We start from the raw sequence: 15,213 nt of genomic DNA, 5'->3' as shown, positions 1-15,213 counted from the left end.
GTTTTGAGACCGCATCAAAGACCAGACCACAGCCGATCTACATTGGAAGTTTGAAGAGCACAGCATGACAGTACATCATTACGAGGATTGACAGAGTAACCATTCCTGTGGATGAGGGCCTGATGTGCTGTGGACAATATATTCTAGGTGTGAAACTTGTCCTGTCCACCACAGATTAGTTTGGTCTTTTCTTTCTAAGACTGGAGCATCTAATATTGAAACACCACATTCTCTTCTTTTTAAAACTGACATCGTTTCGCTAGAAAACAACCTCTTCTTCAGCTGTGATTGCGTACAGCCCGTTTAAACACTTCAAAGACTTTTAAAACTGCATTGATTTGGACTTAAAAACGATGGTAACCAATGAACTCCATTGTTAGAAGAAAAATCCAGAAATGTTTTCCTCAAAAAACAAAATTTCTCTCCCACTGAGGAAAGAAAGACATGGATATCTTGGATGGCATTGGGTGAGTAAATTATTAGGAAATTTTCTTTTTGGGGTGAACTAATCCTTTAAGCATACAATGAACACTCACAGTAGCTTTTAGTCAATATAAAGCGTTATGTTATCTTATGTTATGTTCTTACACTGCAGTAAGTAATGCATTCATAAAGTGATTCTCTATTAAAGTTGTTTAAATGTGAAAAACTTTGTTTATTAAAGTTTATTGCAAACGAAGATTGTGGTGTGCGGTCGTTATTCTCTTTCCAGTATTTTAATTTGTACAGTTTAACTTCTTTTAAATCATTGATTGTGGGAAAACAAAATATTGCTTTCTTTTGCTCTCATTCTTTTCTATTTATCAAGGACATTTTTGCCACTTTATAGGTACAATGGCATCGTCGCTGGGTGGTACCCTAACGAGAACAAATTGGTACCATCTAATGGGGTACATTTTTGTACCAGTGGATTAAGGTACAAATGTATTGCTAAGGTACCAAATTGTCTCTCAAAAGGTACAATATAAAAGGGTACCATTGCTGTACCTCGGGGGTACCACCCCAGCGATGAGCCATTTGCACCCTCAAAGGTACATATTTGTACCTAAAAGGCACAAACTGTAGGGGTACTTCTTTGTACCCATTAATATGGTACAAGTTTGTTCCCCTTGGGGGTACTGCCCCAGCGACGAGCATTTGTACCTTTTTTTGGTCTTTTCTGTACCTTTATTTCTGAGAGTGTACGTGTTAAGCCTCGTTTACACTGCACGCGTGTGCGGCGCGTTACGGCTGCGACGCGGCTACCGGAGCTGATTCGCGGCCACTCTAGTCAATGCTCGTGTTTACACCAGCCGCGCCGCGGTGCGTTTGAGAAGCGTCCCAGAAGCTCGCCGCGCCACTTCACTAAAGATAGGCGCCTCGCCTATTTTTGACGGACGCCGCGTCAAAGACGCGCAGCTCAAATACAAAATAAAGTCAAAATAATCACCCTGAGTAAACTCCTGGTCATATTTCGCATCACTACGATGCCAGAAAGTGACAACAAGAGATTCGAAGTTGAAAAAACTTGAAATTTCTTTGTTTTTGTTGTCCATAACTGGAATTTTAAGTGTATTAACTTCATCTGTATGGCTACAGCAAAATAAAGTATGGCATAGCAATAAACACAATAAAACCGGACAAATATAACAATTTAGCCATTAAAAACACGAAAAAAATCAATGAAAAAAACGTCAGACATGCAAATCTCGTTGTATCGGGAATCCAGCCGCTTCGCTTCTGAAATGCTTCTGGTGTGAGTTGACACCGCTCAGAAGACGGAACAAAACCTTGCCGGAGCCGTAATGCAACGCACACGCGTGCAGTGTAAACGAGGCTTTATGCTTCTTACGCGGACTTTTGGGACTCAGTTTTGAACTGGTGTCAAGGCACAATGAATGAAATGCACAAATGGTAATTAAATAGAACCCCTGAAATGAACGAGGGCGAGCTGTTTTATTTTCACAACATTTTGGAACATGAAAATTCATACCGGTAATATCAAGCCACTGAACGAAAAAAACAGCTGGCTGACCCCTAGAAGGGTGGGGAAAAGGGGTGGGGGGGGGTGGTAGTAGTCAGCCGTTCTCCTCCCATCTGCACCGTGTGAATTGTGAACGCAGGCAGGTCAGTGAGTTACAGGGCGCTCCGTGTCTCCGTCCAGTTTAGGCTAGTAACTAATAGGCCTAATATGCTGTTATATAGTTTATAGGGGTGTGACGAGATTTCTCGTCGAGGCGAAAAGTAGTCTCGTGATATTGCCATGACAGTGTTATGATGATTAGGAAAGAATATGCCATCGCTACGTTTACATTGCGCCTCCACTGTCGTTTTGCTTTGTATTTAAATAAAACACATTTAATTCAGTTGGATAACGGTCGCCGCCGCTCCATATTTACAGAGTTACGAGCGATCACGAAAGTGAAAGTAAACGCGAGCGCGCATTCAAACGCGATTTCAATACCCCGCATTTGAAAGCGGCTCCCTGATGAATACAGATATCTCTCAATATGAAAGCTATTTTAGGCTGGGCTGTGTAGTTGTAACCATCTCTTAGCTCTGTATCAAAGAAAAATGTGGTCTTATTTGCACTTTGAATATTGAGAGAGTGTGATTATGGTTGCACTTATTGTAAAGTGTTACCATAAAAACGAATAACAGTTTTCTCTTAATCTTATTAAGCACAAACAATAAGGTTTCATTTGTTAACATTAGTTAATGCACTGTGAACTATCATGAACTAACAATGAATGATTATTTTTATTGACTAACATAAAGATTAATAAATACTGTAGCAAATATATTGCTCATGTTAGTTGATGTTGGTTAATACATTAATGTTAATAAATTAGACCTTATTGTAAAGTGTTACCATTTTTATTTATACTGTTTTTATTTCTATGATCAGTTTGTGGAAAGGAGTTCAGTTAGGAGGTCAAAAGTTGTAGAAGCTCATAAAGCATGTACAGTAAGGTCTGAAGAGACTAAAATCATACAGAAGGGAAGTCAGTCACTTGAGTTTGTGGCAAAACCTTTTACAGTGCTTGAGTATTGTTGTCTTTTACTGCATATGATAATTCAGTCTCAGAAAGTAGAACTGAAATGACATTCATTACAAGATGATTAGTTAAAACATTTCAAATGCACCTGCAGACTACTTTTTCTAGTCATGTATTTCGCCATCTTGTCTCTTCTCGTGAACTCAATCTCGAGTCTTGTGAGATACCTGTCTCGTCACACCCCTAATAGTTTATATAGAATTAAGTTAGCATTAGCAGAGTTGTTTGTTTTGCAGCACTGAGCAGTTATTTTACATAACTTTATCATAAAAAAAGTACAAAAGCAAGCCACGCCCCTCCATAAGCCCCTCCCCATAACCAAAGCCACGCCCCCCAAAATCTCACTCTAAGCTGAACTCAAAAGTTGGCAGCCCTGCATAAAGATATTTTATATTTTACAAATCTGCCTGTGCTGTGACTACAGTATAGGTAGGTTTAAATCCGCGTAATCACTTATATCAATGTGTTATATATATCGTCATATTGTCCAGCCTTAAAACATATACAGTTTTATAGTAGGCCTATAGTTTTTGTCAGTGTTTATTTAAAAACACAATTATGCAGAATATAATATGGAACATATGCATCGACGTCACTTTCCCGCCGAAAACGCGCTCCCTCAGCTGGACTGAGTGGCAAAAGAACCTGCTGCGTGACTGGATTTAACAGGGGAAACTGCGAAAACGCGAGTAAAACTAACGAATTACACTAAAGGTTGGAATTGAATGTGTTCCTTACAACTTATCAAATAAACCTAATCCATGGATATTGACATGCAGCCTGGAGTCGTGTTTCCTGACATTTATATGTGCCCGATTTCGATGGCGGGGAGACACATAAAGCAAATCTGCCTATGAATATTTTATATAACTACAATATCGGTAGGTTTAAATCCGCGTAATCACTTATATCAATGTTATATCATAATATTGTCCAGCCCTAAAACATATATAGTTTTATAGTATAGTTTTTGTCAGTGTTGTTTATTTAAAAACACCCAATTATGCAGAATATAAGATGGAAAATAATTAATTGATGAGTTGTCAAACTAATACATAACAATACATATACGGTATGATTTTACCTCAAAATCCAACAATTTGACACAAAATGATAACTAAAACATCTTTCTCTGCCTGGAGTCGAGCTGTTTCTGTGAAATGCAGTGATTTGCTCCATTTGCTTTTTTCCCTGTTGCTTTCTGCAGTTTTTAAATATATACCTCAGGGTTTGTGTCAAAGCTATTTGTACAGTCAGTCACAAAGCTCTTTCACGTTTTGGATGTGTTCTGTGTGTTTTTCGCGACATACACGGCGAAAACCAATGCTGCTGCTCAAGGGGCTCGCACACTGGACGCGAAGCTCAGCGCCGCGCTGCGCCGAGACACGTCTTTCAAATTCGAACGCATTGTTTTATATTTTTTTCTGAGTCGTAGCTGGGCGCCGTGGACAGGCGCCGAATGTCGCCGCCGGTGTACACTATAGTTCTAAAACAATGCGTTCGAATTTTAAAGACGTCTTTTGCCACTCAGCACCGTCGACCGTTACAACTGTGGTCACGCCCGCTAAGTGGCAAAAGACTAAACGGCAACATTGGTTTTCAGTGTGAATGCCGCGGAAAACACACAAAACACATGCAAAACGGGAAGGAGCTTTGTGATTGACTGAACAAATAGCTTTGACACAAAACCTGAGGTATATATTTCGCACTGCCGAAAGATACAGAAAAAAAAGAAGCAAATGGATTGCTGCAATTCACAGAAACAGCTGGACTCCAGACAGAGAAACTTTAGGTTACTTACGTAACCCCGGTTCTCTGATAACATGAGTGAAGTATCTCACAAAGGGAACGCCTCTGGGCGTGACAGATCCTGGAAGCACCAATTACACCACGTCTGTCAGTTGACAGACCAATCACGACAGTGATGTGGGAGTCCCTGCTCCCTAATATATACCGCTGCCGTTGGTCCCTACTTCATTCTTAGCATATCTCTTCTCCGTGCACTGCAAGGAGGGACGTGCGGTGAGATACTTCACTCATGTTATCAGAGAACCGGGGTTACGTAAGTAACCTAAAGTTCTCTTTCAAACATTCGCTCAGTATCTCACAAAGGGATATAGACCACTCCCGTATTGCAGATATGCTGTCTGAAGCAGGCATGTCAACCAACTCTGTGATGTAAGCTATGACATAACACAATACCCGTAACTATTCACCAATAGAACAGGGATATATGTGAACAAAAAGTTAAAAAACACCTCTAAAGAAAGGGTTTTTTTATTTTTTTTATTTATTTATTTTTTTATACACTTAGGACGGAATGGGCCAGCGATGGCTCAGTGACATCCAGTCTATAAAATCGGACAAATGTGTGAGGCGATGCCCAACTTGCTGCTGCACAAATGTCCTGAACTGAAACGCCCTTAAACAATGCCCATGAGGTGGCCATACCTCTGGTAGAATGAGCCTTCAGCCCCTCCGGAGGACAGAGACCCATGCTATTATAACTTACTATAATAGCTTCCACTACCCAGTGGGACAGGCGCTGACGTGAAATAGGTTTACCCTTATGAGAATCAGCCCAAGAAACAAATAACTGATTACTGTTCCTTAGTGCTTTCGTTCTGTCCACATAGTGACGCAACGCACGGACAGGGCACAGGCAATGAAGCCGCTCATCCTCTGGCGAGGAAAAAGGCTGCGGATGGAAAGCCAGTAAATCCACCTGTTTACAAGCGAGAGCTGACTCGCTCACCTTAGGTACAAACGCTGGATTAGTTTTCAGAGTTACTCTCGAGTAATCCGTAGCGAACTGCATACAGGAGTTATGAACCGATAAAGCGTGAAGTTCACTAACCCGTTTCGCGGTCGAAAGAGCCAGTAATAAAGCAGCCTTTAGCGAAAGGAGCTTTAATTCAATACTGTCTATAGGCTCAAAAGGGGGCTGAGATAGTGCATTAAGGACCACAGACAGATCCCACGGCGGAATCAGTGGCTTTGAAACCCTGTGCAAACGCCGCGCGCCTCTCATAAACCTGCAAACAAGCGGGTGTTGACCTATAGTATTTTTGTCAATCCCCACATGACACGCAGAAATTGCGGCGAGATAAACCTTAACGGTTGAAAAGGCTCTGTCCTTATCCAAAAGTTCCTGCAGAAAACATAACATATCCGCGACAGAACAGAGAAAAGGGACGATGTGTCTGCTAGCGCACCATTGCTCAAACACTCTCCACTTCCGATCATATACCGAGCGCGTTGAAGCTGCTCGTGCATTCTGAATAGTCTCAATCACCCTCACAGGCAAACCCGTAACACTCAAGTTTAACCTCTCACGGGCCAGGCCCAAAGTGCCACTTTGTTCGGGTCTGGGTGAAAAATCTCTCCGCGCGCTTGAGAGAGGAGGTCCCTGCGCAACGGGAGCGGCCAGGGCTGGCCGCATAGAAGCTGAATTATCTCCGTCAGCCACAACTTCCCTGGCCAATTTGGGGCAATTAGTATAACTGAGTGACCGCATTCCCTTACTCTTTGTAATGTTGGTATGATCAGACTCAGTGGAGGAAACGCGTAAAGTAGTGCGTTTGGCCATGGGTGTGCCAGAGCATCCACACCCATATGTGCACCGTCTCTCGCCAGAGAGAAGAATAGAGGGCAATGAGTGTTTTCGTGCGAGGCGAAGAGATCTACGGCAGCTCGGCCGAACCTCTCCCACAACTGGCTCACTACCTGAGGGTGGAGAGTCCATTCTCCATACAGCGGATTTCCTCTGGACAGGAGATCCGCTCCCACATTCATTATTCCCGGAACATGCGTTGCCCGTAGTGAATGAAAATGCTTCACGCCCCACACGATCAGTTTCTGTGCCAGACTGTGAAGCTGAGGGGAGCGTGTGCCACCCTGGCGATTTATGTATGCCACTGCCGTTGTGTTGTCTGATCTGATCAAAACGTGGTGGTTCTTTAGAAACTGCACAAAATGTTTCAATGCTAGAAACACCGTTAACAGTTCCAGGAAGTTTATGTGTGCGTTCTGTAGCGAGACAGGCCATTTCCCTTTCGCTATTCTGCCCTCGCACACAGCACCCCAACCTGTGAGCGACGCATCCGTTGTGACCACCTTTCTCATAGAAACTGCTCCCAGCGGAGTCCCTGACTCGAGAAAAGCCCGATCTCTCCAGTGATGGAGAGCGCGCATGCAAAGTGATGTTACTATCACTTTGCGGTTTAGGTGGCGTTTTGGACACAAACGCTGTGCCGCTGTCCAGCGCTGGAAATCCCTCATTCGCAACAGTCCCAGAGGAATGATTGAAACTGTCGAGGCCATCAGACCCAGAAGACGTAAACACAGTCTGAATTGAACTTTGTTTCCTTTCTGAAAAAGGGACAAACAGCCGCGAATTGACTTGATGCGCTCCTCCGACAGAAAAGCTTGATACAGGTCTGAGTTCAGTCTGAGACCCAGGTAAATTATCTCTTGTGTGGGCACTAAGCTGCTTTTCGTCTCGTTTATCCTGAAGCCTAGGCTCTCCAGGTGAGACACGAGCATTTTTGTCTCTCTCTCTGCCTGATGCCGCGACGGCGCGCAGAGCAGCAGATCGTCCAAATATGCTGACACTCTCAGACCCATCATCCTCAGCGGTGTGAGCGCCGCTTCCACACATTTTGTAAAAATTCTCGGTGCGAGAGACAGACCAAACGGTACTGTCAAAAATTCGTACGCTGTGTCCCGATAGGCAAACCTGAGGAATTTTCTGTGTGCTGGATAGATGCTTATGTGAAAATATGCGTCCTTCAAATCGACTGATGTCAGCCAGTCTTTGGGACGAATAATTTTTGACAACACCTTTAAGGTCAACATTTTGAAATTGTATTTCCTGAGGTGTTTGTTGAGGTTCCGTAAATCCAGAATGGGACGGAGACCCCCTCCTTTTTTGGGAATGACGAAGTACCGTGAGTAAAAGCCGTGGTGGCTGTCCTCTGGCGGCACAACTCGAATTGCTCTTTTGTTCAATAAAGAGGTTATTTCTTCCTCTAAAATCTGAGCTGACTCCCCTTGTGCTGTTGACATTAACACACTGTTGAAAAGTGGAGGTTTTACAGCAAATTGCAGACGATAACCCCGGCTTATTGTGGAGAAAACCCAGGGGTGAACTGCGCATGCGCGCCATCTCTCTGCGTGAGCAGAGAGTGGACCGAGCGCGCTCTCGTTCACTAGTGGCGCGGTGGCGCCATCTAGCGGCGGAGCTGGGGACTGCAGTTCTGATCTGAACAATTTTGTTTTTGTGTGTGTTTTTCTTTTCAAACGTTGCTGTGCCCTCGGCCCACTGCCTGGATGCACAGGGAATGAGTTTATTATTTTCACACCAAACATGTTTTCGTGAGAACAGCCCTCTGCCCTCTGTTGAAACCCCGTGGGTGGAGGGAGGGGAAATTTTGTGTGGGGCACTGGGGGAACTGGTGCCAACTTCACAACTGAACTGGTCATTAGAGAACTTTTTCCTGTGAACGATTCCCAAGTCCAACGCCTTTTCTTGGCGGGAGGGGGAAAAATTGACCACTCTCTTTGAGGAAAAACAAAAACAGATACTCCGGGAGTGCTGTTGTTCATCCTTTTGTTCTGGATGCGATGACGTGTTAGGTCGCTCGCCGTTTCTTCCCTCCCTGAGGGTTTGCTGGCCGGTGTCTAGCTGCAGCTGCCGCAAAAGAAGGTTTTCCCCTCGGCTGAGCCGGTTTGGATTGTGGCTCAACCTGCTGAGGTTGAGGTGGTCTAGGGCCTCTGAAGGCTGAATGACCACTCCTGTGGGGAGCTTCAAAACCGGAGCGTGGTGGCTGAGAAGTACGAGCAGTGGGTCTGCGAGGAAGGCAAGTTTGGAACGCCTCACCTTCCTGTTTCCTCAGATCACACTTTTGACGCATTGCAGTGACCGATGCCCCGAAAAGGGCTTTGGGCTCAACTGGAGCGTCCAAGAAGTCCACCTTCTCTCTGTCTGACAGCCCTGACAGCCCCAGCCAGAGAGCCCGCTCACCCACCACGGCCAGGCCCATGCTGCGACCACAGCTCTGGACCGCGCCCCTGGAGGTTCTCAGGTTGAGATCTGCAATAACACAGATCTCTTCCCACAGGGCTGGGTTTGGTGTCCCAGCATCCATCTGTCTCCCCATCTCCTCCATAAGCTCTGCTTGATAAGCAGTGAGGAGAGAGGTGGCATTAAGAGCCCTCACTGCCAGTGCAGAAGAACGATAAATCTTCTGGAATACTGAGGCTGTTAAGCGTTCAGTGCGTCCTGGCAGAGAAGCTGAAGCAGAGGAAAAGGCTGCTCTGCGGTTGGGGTTAAGATGGTGAGCTACTGAAAGCTCAACATGAGGGGGATTTGACATCCCTAACTCCTCCATGTTATCAACATCCAGCCTCGAAAAACCTTTTACAGGAACCCTGTGTGAAAAGGGTTTATCCCAGAAACGTTTCATTTCTGAAACGCAGGCTGGGACCGCTGGAATGAGCTGCTTAACAGGTTGGGCACGTGACGGTAGTCTCTTGCCGTCATAGAGATCCCTCTCCGTCCCCTGGCCTGTCTGCTGCGACGGCCACTCTATGGAGAGTTTTGCCGCCGCCCTCCGGCACATTTCGAGCAGGTCGAGCTCCGTCTGAGCTGGGGAGGGTGACCCTTCGCTTAACGCGCTGCCCGGCCGGGAGAGATTTGGCGGGAGGATCGCGTCGTCGTCATCCTCCTCCCCGTCCTCCTCTAACAGACGAGCGATGGCTTCGTCGTCCTCATCGTCTTCCTCCCTTACATTAGTAAAGGATCCGAAAATGGGAGGTAGGTCGGGAGAGACTTCATCCATAAATTCGCCCCAACTGCACGACGCAGGGGGCGGATTAGTTTCTTCCGCGGGCGGCGGAGAAAGGCAGGGGTCTCCTTTATTGGCGGCCGCGACGCGCACTCTTCTCTCTAGCACCCTTGACGGGAAGAGAGAACAGTGTGGACAGCATTCGGGGTTCGCGAGGGCTGCCTGAGCGTGTCTCACCCCCAGGCATACGATGCATAAAGGATGAGGATCCTTGCCTGATATCATTGACCCGCACGCGCACGGGCGTGAGGCCTCCGATTTCGGTCCGCTGCTTGTAGAATTAGCAGTTGCCATACTAAAATAATAAATTCACCACGAATATCTAAGAGAATTCGCCGTAACGCGTTAATTTTCTTAGTATAACCGAAGCAAATAATCACTGCTACAGTGAAAAAGACCCGCTAGCAAAACAGCTGCGTTCGGCGACGTACCTTGACGGCTAGTCTCAGAACAGTTAAGCAACTATTAAGACAGGTCCTGCTGAAGGATAGCTTCCAATTTGATCTTCACGGGGAAGAGATCGAGAATGAAGTAGGGACCAACGGCAGCGGTATATATTAGGGAGCAGGGACTCCCACATCACTGTCGTGATTGGTCTGTCAACTGACAGACGTGGTGTAATTGGTGCTTCCAGGATCTGTCACGCCCAGAGGCGTTCCCTTTGTGAGATACTGAGTGAATGTTTGAAAGAGAACATGGATTTGCAGTTATAATTTTGTGTCAAATTGTTGGATTTTGAGGTAAAATCATACTGTATATTGTATTGTTATATTATGTTGACAACTCATCAATTAACCCTCTATCCGCTTGTTAAGTCGTGACGTAAGGAACGCCGTTTCCGGGTCCAAGCCTCGACTCGTTTCACTTGAGATTGCCATCGACGGCCGTTTATGAGCGCTATATGTTCATATTAAACATCAAACATTTTAAAAAGTTGAACATTTTAAATTACAGTCTACACAACAGTCTCCGTGCTCACAGCGTCACAGACATTAATATTTTAACTTTTTATAAAAGACGAATCATTGTCTGCCATCTAGAATTTTGGTATGGAGATAAAAGTTATGATTATAATTTTTTGTAGTATCGTGTGTATATTAGCACCGTTTGTTGTTTTCTTGTGGTAGGAGATAGAGCGTTAGGACCCGGAAGCGCTGCCGCGTGACGTCAGACTTAACAATCGAATAGAGTGCCCCAGGGATGACGCGTTTTTGTAGGCCAACCCGGAAGGTAGCGGCGCACGGGTTCCCTCGGTTGAAAGCCTATGCATTTTTCCCATAGACTTTTGGAAAATCGCAGAAAATAAGCTCTGTGTTTAACAAAGGGTTATGACACTTACACGTTTTGTCTATCAAGATCATCTTTACAAGTTAACACAACATTTAGTATAGATTTTGAAGCCTAAATAAAGTCGTCAGATATAAAAGGCAAACAGTAGGCTATAAACGGACTACAGCACACCATGGTCGCGGATCAACGTCGTCACCACCAAGCTTCCTCAAACTGTATTTAAAAAACAACTTTATTTAAAAACATGCTCGCTGATTATGATCTGCACTGTGAATGAATACTTATCCACTTTTTCATGAGAAATGCTGTCCAAATGTCCCGTTTTTAATGATGACGTCTAAAGTCCCCGCCAAAGGAAGTAGTCCAACCGCCAATATTAAGACACAGTAAAAGTTTAAAAAATCATAAGTGGGTTACATCTGGTGTGTTTTATGTCATAGATCAAAACGTGAAAGTATTTAGAGGCTTTGTTAACCACAGACTTTATTTCAGGCGATTTAGCAAAAACCCATTCAAAAAACCCATAGACTTTACGCCGTTGGAACCGGAAGTCCTAAAATGCTAACTCGCTTCCGGGTTTTGCCTACAAAAATGCGTCATCCCTGAGGAACTCTATTATTTACATTTCCTCTGAAGCACTAACTACGAATGGTAAGGGGCGTGGCATTTCCAGATGCTTCAGCAAATCACAATACACTGGGCCAGCTACCAACCTGCTAACCAATCTGAGCACATTGCGTATATTTCGGAGGGAGTGGTATCATAGAAGCAGGAAGTCAAATGAGCCGTTCAGTGGAAACAGAGGTGTAGAATAAAGGTAAAATATATGAAAAAATACAGCGTTTTCAAAAAAAACGAAGCATTAAGACAAGTTAAACTGAGCCCCAAAAACACAATCAAGCCTAGAAAAAAACCACTTAACCACCCCTTTAAGCAATAGAGTGCTATATGAAGACGTGATGTGACGAGTGCTTCTTTGCTGAGCTCATGCTAACATTCCCATGCTTTCTATAAAAAATACTTGCTGTTTTCTCATTTTGGTTGTGTTTATTTTGTTACTGAGAAAGAGCACGGCACATTATTTACATATTCATCTAAACGTCGCTCTCAGCAGTGTGGGCGGCGTCAGATGTTTGTTTACAGTATATCACTGGTCACGCATTTCGAACTTCGTTTTACCCCTAAACGAATAACGAAAAAGAACTTCGTTTGAAGTATACCGGGGCCTTAACACCTTGTGGTGTGACCAAACAAAACGCTAGAGGTTTGTGGACATGCCTTTGCAAGAAGTCGCACAGGAAATGGATGACTTAAGAGATGGGCAATATATCCAAAATCTTATATCACGGTTTAAGTCATTTAATATCACCTTAACTGGGTTACCACACATACCTACATAGGCTACTGTTGATTCCGGACATGGCCGTAAAACATCGTCCGGTCGGGATTTCTAAAATGTCTTGGCACACATGAACAGAAACTGCATCTTCAACAGATTTGATAACAGACACTTTGACATGGAAGCGCGTGAAATGATCCACTATTAATCACATTTAATGTAAATGCGCGTTGGACCTATGAAGCTTTCTCTTCAAGTATTGATCCAGGCTATTAATATAGGCTACCAAATGTGAGAAAAATACAATTATACATAAATAAGGAAATAAAATTATAAATAATCATTTATTTATTTATTTATTTATTTTATATATTTTTTTTAATCGTATTTATGTATTTAGGCCTATTTATAGACCCCTTAATCGCCTACGTCACTGTGACGTCACCATTCTAGCTGGAGGCAAAACATATAAGAACTAATAGCGGACGCGCTAAAAGTTTGAGGTTTTGACTTTAAAATGTCGTCTTGTTGTGTTTTTGGCTGCCAGAATAGAAGGAACAGGACTTTTGGTTCAAAACTAAAGTTTTACCAGATCCCGGCAGACATTCCTTCACAGAAATCAAAAAGATAATTGTGGTTGAAAGCAATACGGCGTACAGACTGGACGGAGACGATCATAAATAATACTCATGTTTGCAGTGCACACTTCATATCAGGTAAAATAATCGATGCATATGTAATTGTGTGTTGGTTTTATCTAGTACAAATCAGCAAGTTTCTGTTTTATAGGTGAAAAGTCGCCAACTTTCAGCGCACTAGCTAGCTTAAATGTTAAACAAACATACAGCGATAGATGTGTGTGCCATCCTTTGAATGGTCTCTTAAAATAATCCACATTGCTAGCCATAATCATAGTTAGCCCAGCGTTAGGTTACATTAGACAATAAGCCTTGACAAAATTCCCCGAACCACCCGAAAGTAATTCATATGTTGTCTAGGAAATATCCAAAACTTAAAGGGGTACTTCACCCCTGGAAAGATGAATGTGTATTTAAAATTGGTCATTTATGTAGTAGAAATGTGAAATTATTTTTGAATTTGGAGCTTTCTAGACTAAGAAAAGGCAGAAAATGTATTTTTGACTAATGTGGATGAAAGACAACAACTCCCAGAATGCACTTGTTTTGCTGCCCTTGCGAGGCCACGCCCAAACCACGCCTATCGGTTACAGGCGGCATTACCAGGAAAATTCAAACAACTAGGCTTGCTTTGTTACATATTAATTCTATAAATCGTGAGTTAGTTCATACATTTACAGCGAAATGCTGCTAAATTGCTTTGTACCTGGATGTACACCCAAAACCAGGAAAGGACAAGTAAGTTTACATCATTTTCCGATTAAGTTAAAGATTTGGAGCGATGTAAACAGTGGCTGCGGGCCATCAAACACCCGAAGTTTGGAGATGACACCGTTATAGAAAACCTAAAAAACCGCAGAATATGTAGTCTCCATTTCAAGCACGAGGACTACGAACCAAATATCCTTGCAATAAAGAGAACCATTCTGAAGGACACCGCAATACCATCGATATTCACTTTCCCAGAGGACGAACAGCCTGGGCATCTGGTACTAAGCATATTCGCCTAGAGGTAAGACTCGCTGATACTAGACTGATAACACAGTAGCCTATATGTAGTGTTGTAGGTAGCAGTAAAACTGCAAACTTAGCAAAGTAACGTTAGATAGACAATTACATAGAAGTTGCATATAAGTTGACTGTTATCAAAGTAAAGCCACTGTTCTGTAAAACTGAGTTAGTCTATTTATCTATTTATGCTAACGTTACCACAAAAGCCTGTTGCTGTATTGGTGAACCACTGATGTAGTGCAGACAAAATAAAGTTAATTACTGTAAGCTTAAAAATATAATTGACACCCACTTTGATAAAATCTTTGATCTATGTCCGTGAGTAACCTCAAACGCGCATATATATGGGCGTGGTGAAAAAATGCAGAACTACCTGCTATTACTGGCTGTAGTTTTAAGCCTCTGGCCAAAAAAGCCTCCGATGACGCAAAATGACGATTTTTGCGTCATCGGAGGCTTTTTTTTACAGAATAAAAATGCATAAATCTCTCATCTCGGGCTGATATGAAGGGGGAAAGCACGGTAATTCGAAAATACTAGTGGTATATACAAAGCTTAATGCTAAATCCTGAAGTAACCCTTTAAGTTAATTTACAAAAATAGCTGTCACGGTCCCGCAGAGTCAGTGACTGTACATATTCGGACAGTTCTGAACCTTCTTCTGCATCTATGTTTAATAAATCCCTCCTAAAACATGCTATCTTACGCTTGTCAACATTGAGTCCAGCGTCTCTTTTTGCCTCCAGCTAAGCCCCGCCCACCAGGAAACGTTGCAATGTTTACAAACTTTTAAGGGGTCTATTATTTTGTCAGCTTTGGAATTCCATACAATGGAAGTGAAAGAGTCGCCTATACGATTCGTTCACTTAAAAAAGATTCACAAAAAAACTAAGTTAGGCTAGGCTATAAAAAAAGATTCACGAAAAACACGGATTCGTTTAATCTTTTATTATTCATTAAAAGTAGTACACCTCTGAAAAGTTGTTTCCCTCAAAATTCAAGTAAAAAGGCACGTTCCCTTAACATAATAAATCGTGACCACGAGAAAA

At 43.3% G+C, this 15,213-nt stretch overlaps 1 protein-coding gene across 1 annotated transcript; it reads right to left on the bottom strand.

The window, feature by feature from the left end:
- Nucleotides 1-4,844: 4,844 nt before the first annotated feature.
- LOC125250959 lies at nucleotides 4,845-10,180 on the bottom strand. Its single transcript, XM_048163803.1, has 2 exons — nucleotides 8,920-10,180; nucleotides 4,845-8,834 (listed from the first exon to the last, which is right to left on the bottom strand). Exons 1-2 carry the CDS (start codon nucleotides 10,178-10,180, stop codon nucleotides 5,341-5,343), a joined length of 4,755 nt encoding a protein of 1,584 aa, XP_048019760.1. The 3' UTR covers nucleotides 4,845-5,340.
- Nucleotides 10,181-15,213: the final 5,033 nt, after the last annotated feature.

Source organism: Megalobrama amblycephala, linkage group LG17 (genome assembly GCF_018812025.1).
Source record: "Megalobrama amblycephala isolate DHTTF-2021 linkage group LG17, ASM1881202v1, whole genome shotgun sequence".
NCBI classification, from domain to species: domain Eukaryota; kingdom Metazoa; phylum Chordata; class Actinopteri; order Cypriniformes; family Xenocyprididae; genus Megalobrama; species Megalobrama amblycephala.
This window is presented reverse-complemented; position numbering and strand designations above follow the sequence as displayed.